Source organism: Hibiscus syriacus, unplaced genomic scaffold, assembly GCF_006381635.1.
Source record: "Hibiscus syriacus cultivar Baekdansim isolate YM2019G1 unplaced genomic scaffold, ASM638163v2 tig00110819_pilon, whole genome shotgun sequence".
NCBI classification, from domain to species: Eukaryota; Viridiplantae; Streptophyta; class Magnoliopsida; order Malvales; family Malvaceae; genus Hibiscus; species Hibiscus syriacus.
In genome coordinates this window covers 1,333,719-1,343,001 of record NW_024062875.1, presented here as the reverse complement: position 1 = coordinate 1,343,001, position 9,283 = coordinate 1,333,719, and the positions used below count along the sequence as shown (strand labels likewise).

The following is a 9,283-nucleotide window of genomic DNA, read 5'->3' as shown; positions in this document are numbered from 1 at the left end:
AGTTGTATGGATTGATTTATTTTAAATAATTAATTAGTATGGATTGATTTATTTTAAAATATGGATTGATTTATTTTAAATAATTTATTATTGTAGTTGTATGGATTATTTAAATTTCAGTATTGTAAAACTAAAATTATTTAAATCTCAGTATTGCAAAACTCTTTTAAGTTTAAAAAGTCAGTTTATTTATATTTCAGTTCATTTTAGCAGTCTGCAGACGTTAAAAAACAAACAGTCTTCTTCTTGCAGACTGCAGACTTTTGGTCCACCTCTTCTGCTGCAGATGCCTGCAGATGTGGTCCGCAGACTGCAGACCTTTTACCTCTGCAAAAACAAACACCACCTTAGCAACTTCTGAGAAATCATAATTATTCCTTTATGTTAAACCAAACCTCAAATTACATCTTACTTATCTAGTTAATTTATTGTTCATATCATAAATATCTGTGGCCATTTTAAAAAGCTCTTGCAACCCAACTTGAAGACTATCAAAAACAGTAAAATGAAGAAAAGAAATGATAATGAATAATCCTATTTGATACACTGACTGCATACTAAGCATGCACCATAAATGAAATGAAGGAAAAACCTTTGAAGATCACAATTTCTTCCACCTCTTCTGCAAAATGACCGAATCGGAAAAATTAGAACTCTTACTAAAAAAACTCCATACTGAGATGAAAGATCACATTATACCTTCAACAATCAGCTTTTCTGAAGGTAAAGAACATTCCACATCATCATTTCCCCTTTTAAGTGTATAATTTCTTCCCATAGTACATATTCTATGTATTTCATCAGGATCTTCCAAAAGATCAAGCAGCATTTGTCTAAGAGCCCCTGCTTTTGAACCCAATTCAACCTTGCATGATAAAATGAAAAGAAAAAAGATAATAATTAGAGGAAAGTGTTAACAGTTTGTTTTCAAGCAACTAAACAAGGTTCTGTAAAGTTAGTATACCAAAGTCTGCTTGCTAATACGAAGTTGCTCCAATATGTCACCGGTTAATTTTTTAGGCAACACCTTAAGTATAGCTTGAACCTATGCAAAAGGAACATCACTAATGATGATTTAAGCAGGTTCATGAGATATCACATAACTACAGTCCAAAACACTAGACAATCAAGGTACAAATTTACACTTCCAGACAATAGAAATAACATAATCAAGAATTAGTCATAGCAAATTTAAGTTTTTAATAAATCACAATGAATAATAAATTGTTCAGGTTTATATCTAAGGAAATAGATTCTAATTTCGGTTAATTGCACCAAGCACCCCCAAACTATGGCCCAATTTCTAAATTGGTCCCGAAAATTCAAAAGTTCTAATTGAGTCCTATAAGTATCAGTATTTGTTAAATCCTTCTGTCAGCCTAGCCGTCAGTTTGGGCATTAAATGCTATTTGAATTTGATGTGGTGCATATTTAAAAAATATGGATCATATCCCAAACACCAGTACTTACCGCATGGACAACCTAGACCTAACGTGTTAAAAAACAAACAGTATCATTAGAATTGAGGAGGCTATTTCTTTCGATAGGTACCCCATTTTTAAATTTGATCAATGTGTTTTAAATATGTTATACTTCAGATTCGAGCTAGCATTTAACACCCAAGTTAACAGCTAGCTTGATGGAAGGACATGATTGATACAATATAGATACCTTAAGGACTAAATTAAAACGTTTTGAAGTTTGGATCAATTTAGAATATAGACTATAGTTTAGGGATATTTTTTGCAATTAACCTTTCTAATTTTATAAAAAGAAATTATAACTTGTTGGAGAACAGTTCCTTTGTATTAAGACGAGCTTAAAAAATAATTAATTCTTCGAGAAATGCTTAGGGTATACATACAGTAAGAACCCAAAGCAAGACCTGCAAATGAGCAAGCCAAGGATCTCCTTATCGATGTCCTAGCTAAACAAGCATAGCATTTTCAAGCTTATATTTATTGCAAACTGAGTTGTAATTGCTTTGTAACAGCAATAATAAGCTTCTGCGCAAATGTTCTAAAAAAGAAAATGCATTTTTTAGTTAAACAAGAAAAGGCATATATACGAGATAAAGACAATGCCACAAGGACATTAGGTATTCAGTAGGCTCAATACAATAGGCTAAATAAAAGAATACATGCATATCTCTTATCATCTGAATGAGTCAATAAATCAGTTGTTTGGATATTAACAATAAAAACTTGCACATTAACATAAAAACAAGCTTTAATGTTCGACACCCAATAGCTTAAACTTGTTTATTAGATTTACTAATCAAAGAAAACCAACATTCTGTAACAAAAAAGAAAGGATAAGCCAACATTCTCAAGTTGATTAACAGCAATTTCAGCCATTTGTGGAATAAGACAATCAGCAACACCAGGAGTGGAAAAAAATGGTTTACACAAACTTCTCAAATATTTTTAATGGTAAATTTTAACTAGAAGGTGAGTGAGTTTTCTGAATATGTATCTCATAGGAAAGAGAGAGGGGAGAGATGTAAATAAATGGAAAAAATGTGGAACTACAGCCTAAGAGAGTTGCTACAATCAGAATTTATTTCTTATTGTAGAGCCATTTAGACCTTGAAAACCAAACAAAATTGTTTTCTGCTGAAATTGCAAGCAACTACTGTAGGAAATGAGGGACCAGTCGTCTGCAGCTTCAGGGATTTGACAATTTACCATAAAGCTTGTAAAAGAGAAAAGAGAAGTGAAAACAAGAAACAAACAAAAAAATGCACTCACTATGTTCACATACTCACACGAGGTTCCAAATCCACTAGTTTCTGCTCCAACTGCTGCATCCGTGAAACTAATGCTGCTTCAACAACCTGGAAGTACCACAACTAAAGACTCTTAACAAGCTCAGATGTTTAAGATTATAGCATCGACCCAGAGAAGAAAGCATGAATGACTTCTGTACTTCAGCATCTCAGAGCAAGGATCTTGAGTTTGACACAAACCTCAAGCTCAAATGGCACAACCTGCACTCCATTCATGTTACTCAATCAAGGCAACAATGTTTCAATAAAAGCTTTTCCTCCTTCACTATAAATAACAAACACATGCAACAATCATCATTATCAGTTCACAGTAAATCAAGATGAATTGATGGTAATGGTGAGAATAATGAGATCACAATGAAATCATATTTGCACAGATGCAGGAAAGATTTACCTATTATAATCGAATATAAGAACACGGTCTTTCATTGCTATTGCTCGTAATGATCCCAGATTAAGTAGAATGGCATGCTCACGTACCTATAGCAATTAGCATGGAAGAGAGAAAATTGAGTTTGCAAACACAAGAAACTAAAGAAACACACTGATACTTAAACCCAAGAATGAAAAGGAATGATTATCTTGGGATATAATGATAAAGGGTCAATTACCAGAAGAGATGGGACTGATTTTGTCAAGAATAAAGACGGATCAACACTGCGGATATCTCTTGGACAAAGGCCTGGGAAGAAAAACTAATTAATCTACTATAAATATATAGAAAAAAGGAAAAAGAAAGCTTAGCTTATTTATCTAATTATTTTTCTGCAAACAGACGAAGAAAAATTACAATACCACTTGATTTCAATAATTTACGTCGGCTTATCTTCCGTGTAGATAAAATTCCATTTGGCTTCACCTCTACCACCTTTAGAGATTGACAACAAAACACAGGGAATAAAATTATAAACTATTCATAAATTCAAACCCATGATGACAGTTTGTAAGCTGCAAAATGAGATAAAGCATTTTCTCACAACTTTTCAAATTCTGAATAGATAATTTATTTATCCAAATAAACAAATATAAAATGTTTGGTTATAATGTCTAAAAAATGCATACTATCATGTCTGTAAATAGTAGAACGGTTAAGGGGGGGGGGGGGGAGGGGCAAAATTGGGAGGCAGCGAAAAAAAATCCTAAGATAAAATAGCAAATTAGTAACTAGGAAACATGCCCTAATAACATGAACTAACATTCGAACAAAATTGCTCTAATATTCTCTGCAAATTGCTAATGCTCCATTTTGTTCGCTCAGACTATCTTAATATCTATTTTCTTCTCTTCTTCCTTTCTTAGATTAAAGTTTTATAACAAAGTAAACGAATTCTATTTTTCTTCAGAAAGTAGGGAAAAGAGAAAACCTCATAAATCGGTTCACGAATTCCAAGCAAGAAAGAATCACTGGGAGAGGAAGCGATCCTCTGCGCGGCAACCAATGAATTTTGATGTTGCTTCACCTTCGGATCATCCCTCCCTCCTTCATCGACTTCACCTTCACCGGCATTTGACACGGTCATTTTTTCTGCATCGATCAAACGATCCTCCTCCGTTGACGATGATCTAGCAAAGCACTCGAACTTCTCAAAAGACAGTGGTCTCATTACGGCCGGAAGTAGACGAAGTCCGAAGGGCTTTTGAAGCAGAACCGGAGAAGCATCTCGCCGTCGAGAATCGAAGAGAAGATAATGTACCAATGGAGATGGAGATTTAACAGAAATTTGGAGTAATTTTGGGTAAGAAATAGAAGGAGGAGGAGTTAGCGCCATTGTTTTGGTGTTCTCGTAGGAGAAAAGAATCTGGTTTTTGTTTTGAAACAACGAATCCATTTTTTTACTTTTAATCTTTTAACTGAATTTTGGGCGTTGTTTCCTTTTTTAAGAGTAAATGAGAAAGACCGTTAATATTTGTGGCTTAGGATTAAGATTTGCCTGATGAGATTTAGTAATCTTATTTATATATTAAAAAAGAAAGGTCAAATTGTGCTTTGATCTCTCTATTATGATAAATTTTAAAGTGTAATCCTTATATTTTCTTTTTACAAATAAGAAGACCCCTAAAGGTCTAAAAGAATTAAATTATTGAGACACTAGATACAATCACATCTACTGAAATTTTTGATCAAGTAGTTTGTCACTTTGTTGCGTTTTCAAGGTATTGAGCCCCTTAATGAAGGTCCTAAGACAAAGACAAACATATAATTTTATGTTAGAGGGATAAATTTATAAGATAAATGAATTTATAAAATTTTAAGAGAGAAAAATAGATTATTAATTAAAAATTTATCTTTTAAATGACCATCCAGCTCAGTTGATAGAGCACAAGGTTCTTAACCTTGAGGTCGTGGGATCGAGTCCCATGGAGGGCATTTCATAATTTGGAGGTCTCCTACGGAAGGTGCTCCCAACCTAATGTTGGGAGCAGCCTACTATCTTACCTCCCCTTACCCCATTACATATGGGAACAAGGGACATCCATTTTAAAAATATAAAATATATCTAAATTATATAAAAATTTAAAATTTTGGAGTCAAACTATCCCTACATCTCTTGGGCCCTATCTCCTGTCACCCTTTAGAATAAAATAGAAGTATTACTATTTAGAACTTGTCTTTGGATCACATAAGTTGAAAAATATGTTCATGCATCCTCCCATGTGTTTGATCTCTCTCCTTTTTCTCACTACGTCAAAGATACCAGCTTGCATTTGGGGTTCGATTAGAAGGTAGACTCGTTGTGTGTGTGCCTTAATGGAAATGGATGGGTTGGGGGGGAAAATGAATCATCTTTGATGATGAAATCCAAATCCAAGGGTTTTTGGCATACCTACAGGCTACAATTCTAGTCTCTGCAGTAGGGTGAAGACGATGGGAAAAGTGAAACGAAACAGAAAATTCCTAGCTATTTACAAGTTGTACTGAGATCATTGAAGAGAGAGACTGTTCTGGGTTATTAACACTAAACTTTGGACATTGATTATCATCTTGGTTGCCTTCTTTATGCACCATGATTTCACAAGCAATGCAGAAAGTTGATCTCCTCCTAGCTGCAGCTGCATTCTGCCACTCTCCTTCAATTCCCTTCTCGTTTGAGCTCAAGTGCCCCATCTGGGCTTCGTTTTTCCTCGCCATGATGAAGAAGGCCTGATTTTAAATTGACAGTCTGCTTGTTTCATGATGCCGGCATTACTCGTTTGTGTTACAGACCATTACAGACCGCAGAGTCGGAAAGAGCTTCAAAATCTTTTTCCAAGTTATCTGTAAAACAGATTGGGGTTGTATGTGGCATTTGGTCACGGCTAGAAATATAATACTTCTACTTCTCTCTACTACTGAAAATGAGAGACAAATAAATTAATCAGTTTAATCTGGATTACTAATTTTCGACTAAGTTTATAATGTTTTTGATAAATAACATAATTTTAACCGTAATTGATATTATATTTTGAATTCAATATTGAACAACCCTGAACAGCAAAAAAGTCTCGAGAAGCAATAGAAAACTATATTAAGGTCTCATTTGATTGGTGCTTTTGGAGGAACTGGTTCCCCTCCTAGTTATGGCGTGAATATTAATTTCGTTCCAATTGCAATTCCATAAGCAACGATAAGACACTTGTAAGAAGAGATTCCAAATTCAATATTTACAACTACAATAGAATTATATTCATTTAAGTAATTCCAATAACTATAAATAAAATCAATCCTCACTATAAATTATGACATTTAAAACTACAATATTTCTGAACTGAAACAAGAATAAATATGAAGAGAACCCAAAATTTTATACAAACGCCAAGCAATCTAGTAACAGATAATGTAACTTAAAAGACAAATTTTCAACTTCACTGTAGCATTCTGTGAAACCAACAAGTATCAGAGGCTACATGAAACAAGCAGATCGTAAATTTAAAATCAGGCCTTGATTGTATTCAAGTACGTGATGATCATGGCGAGGAGCAAGGAGAGGAAAAACAAAGCCCAGATGGCGCACTTGAGCTCAAACGAGAAGGGAATCGAAAGAGTTTGGCAGAGTGCAGCTGCTGCAAGGAGGAGAGCAACTTTCTGCAATGCTTGCGAAATCACGGTGCTCTTCGGGTGGATAAACAAAACAACCAAGATGAAAATGAAGGTAAGTAAGACGAGATATGAAAGCAAAACCAAGGGAAGAGGGAGCTGATGATGATTGGACTGATCGGGGCCCGCATATTGGAGGGACACACCGAGTGCATACGAAAAGCAGAATGCTATGACTGAGTTTTGCCATTGTTGAAGATTCGGGACAGCAGGTAAAGGCTCGAGCTGAGACGGAAATCGGGGTTGTCGCAATTCGTGATCATTAAGAGGAGAAGGTGAGGGCGGCGACGGCAGCCACACCTGCTGATGTTCAATGTCGACACTAGTGGTTGTTGGTCCTGGCAGTGACGATGGTGGCACATCTTGCTGGTACAATTCACGATAGAAGCGGACGAAGAATGCTGCAAATTTGAAGCAAGAAACGTCTGAAACTTTCGGGAGAAGTCCATTTCGATTGATCTGTGTAATGAAGAAACAAAAACAAAGACAAATGTATACAATAGTGATGCTAATTTTTCGCATTTGTTGTTTTTTCCGCAACTGTTATGTTACTCAGAAAGTGGATAAGTGTTTTAATCATTATTGTTATTCTTTACGTTGAACAAATCAAACTGTATACATGGATCAAATCAAAGTACAAATAAATAAACAAAATTCCTTGTAACAAGTAGAAGTGTAATGCACTATTCTGGTCATTCAACAAATAAATCTTCCGTACGAAGTCATTGACCAATACAAATAAAAGGTTGAAGTCACCAAGTACAAACAAAGAAGAAACCTAATAATGCATAACAATTGCCGAATAATAAGCGGGTTGGTTTTCCAATGCTTAAAACTAACAAGCTCAAAACTCCTAATAGGAAGATGATTGGGACTCATTGTGTGCTTTGGCCTTCTAGTGACAAAGACGCTATCTTTCTCTCATTGCCCGTTATGGTTACTTTGGTGCAAATTTCAGGGATTATTATTAGCTACGAAGAGCTCTAAAACGGTGTTTGTTGATGCTGTTTATGGCCATTATCAGAGCCTAATGTAAGTGGAATTCAGAATGGACATGTGTCTATTTTAGAATTCAAATTTCTTTATATTAGTTGTTTATCTTATTAATTGTACTCATCTTAAAATTTTATTTGTGCTCATCTCATACGATAAGATTCTTTTATTAATATATATATATATATATATTTACCTTAAAAAAATTTCTAAATATGCTACGAATTGGAAACTTTTTAAGGACAGATACATTAATCTTCTTCCGTACCATAACATGGAAGCCATTGCCATCTCATCTCTTATGCGTTTACTTTGCCTCTCCTATGGGATTGAACTACATGCACCAGTGAAACAATTTCTTTTGGTTAATTTCACTAGAGGAGCTCAAACTATGTCCCAAATTGTTCAAATCTTTCTATCCTTTGTCGTACTACATGTATGTGTATTTACAAGCATTTAACGTCTAAATCGATAGCCAATATAATAATTTGAAGCTTCAATTATAATATTTTAAAATTTAAAACCAAACAATTATTGGTATATTTGATGTAATTAAACTTTTTTGTAACAAATTTAAAGAAGCTAGATGAACCGAAACTCTAACTTATGACGACTTTGCTACTTCAATTATGCAAACTTAATTTTAAGTATACGGGTATTATTCCATCAAAATCACATTATTTAATAAATAAGGGTACAAACTATAATTTTACTGTAGATATTCAAAAGTTCTATCAATATAGGTGCTTAATATATTCAAAATTATCATTTACGGTGTTTGGCCAGTAAATACCGTTAAAAATATATTATTCGATCAGTGCTTGACATGTAACACATTTTTTTTAATTTTATTTAGAAAGATCAAAAAGGGTAAATTGCACGTTTAATATTTAAATTTTATTGTTCGAAACGTCAAATCAGGAGAAGATAAAATAGAGGAATATTTGTTGTTACGCATGGTGGTCAAAGTATTGTTTTTTGAGCAGTTAAAGCTAAGCCACACGATTGTAGGTACGTTGTTGGTAGCGTAAACGATGCCTAATAATTGCATGGAGGTTTTCGAGACGACGAAAGTATAAATAATAAGAATCTGTTTGATGAAATATGTGAGAAGACATTATATAATATTAAATTTTATTTCTTAAAAAAATATTGAAGTATAAAACTTGGTTTAGTGGTTGGGAATTCTTAATTCTTTTTCAACAGTCCAGGTTTAAGTCTCCATAATTACACATTTTGTCCTATTAAATTTAAACCAATGAGAAAATGATTGGACGAAAATTGTTATATATATATATATATATATATAATATTAAATTTAATATATATATATATATATATTATATTGAAAAAATAATTTTGCTACATGATAAAATATATATATGTGACAGTGACACTATTATGTTAGCATGCAGTGACGGATCCAG

General features: G+C 33.7%; 2 protein-coding genes across 11 annotated transcripts; both read right to left on the bottom strand.

The window, feature by feature from the left end:
• Positions 1-591: 591 nt before the first annotated feature.
• On the bottom strand, positions 592-4,708 carry LOC120142173 (magnesium transporter MRS2-11, chloroplastic-like). Of its 10 annotated transcripts, none has more exons than XM_039156907.1 (9): positions 4,153-4,708; positions 3,584-3,656; positions 3,400-3,470; positions 3,183-3,268; positions 2,969-3,053; positions 2,588-2,836; positions 965-1,045; positions 700-865; positions 592-622 (listed from the first exon to the last, which is right to left on the bottom strand). In XM_039156907.1, the coding sequence occupies exons 1-5, from the start codon at positions 4,615-4,617 to the stop codon at positions 3,014-3,016; spliced, it is 735 nt and encodes a 244-aa protein (XP_039012838.1). In that variant the 5' UTR covers positions 4,618-4,708; the 3' UTR covers positions 592-622; positions 700-865; positions 965-1,045; positions 2,588-2,836; positions 2,969-3,013. The 10 variants fall into 10 exon arrangements, with proteins under 10 accessions (XP_039012838.1, XP_039012839.1, XP_039012841.1 ...); XM_039156908.1 differs by having other exon boundaries at positions 2,751-2,836; XM_039156910.1 differs by having other exon boundaries at positions 2,768-2,836.
• On the bottom strand, positions 689-3,004 carry LOC120142109 (magnesium transporter MRS2-11, chloroplastic-like). Its single transcript, XM_039156862.1, has 4 exons — positions 2,969-3,004; positions 2,768-2,836; positions 965-1,045; positions 689-865 (listed from the first exon to the last, which is right to left on the bottom strand). Exons 1-4 carry the CDS (start codon positions 3,002-3,004, stop codon positions 689-691), a joined length of 363 nt encoding a protein of 120 aa, XP_039012793.1.
• Positions 4,709-9,283: the final 4,575 nt, after the last annotated feature.

Excerpts from the sequence above, each read along its gene's own strand:
- LOC120142109 (XM_039156862.1), bottom strand. The coding sequence starts at position 3,004 with ATGAATGGAGTGCAGGTTGTGCCATTTGAGCTTGAG. Across the intron at positions 1,046-2,767 it reads TAGTGGATTTGGAACCTCGT|GTTCAAGCTATACTTAAGGT; the intron begins GTGAGTATGTGA and ends CCTTTTGCATAG. Across the intron at positions 866-964 it reads GTATTAGCAAGCAGACTTTG|GTTGAATTGGGTTCAAAAGC; the intron begins GTATACTAACTT and ends TTATCATGCAAG.
- LOC120142173 (XM_039156905.1), bottom strand. The coding sequence starts at position 4,617 with ATGGATTCGTTGTTTCAAAACAAAAACCAGATTCTTTTCTCCTACGAG. Across the intron at positions 3,657-4,152 it reads TTCGTGAACCGATTTATGAG|GTGGTAGAGGTGAAGCCAAA; the intron begins GTTTTCTCTTTT and ends CAATCTCTAAAG. Across the intron at positions 3,054-3,182 it reads CTTATATTCGATTATAATAG|TGAAGGAGGAAAAGCTTTTA; the intron begins GTAAATCTTTCC and ends TGTTATTTATAG.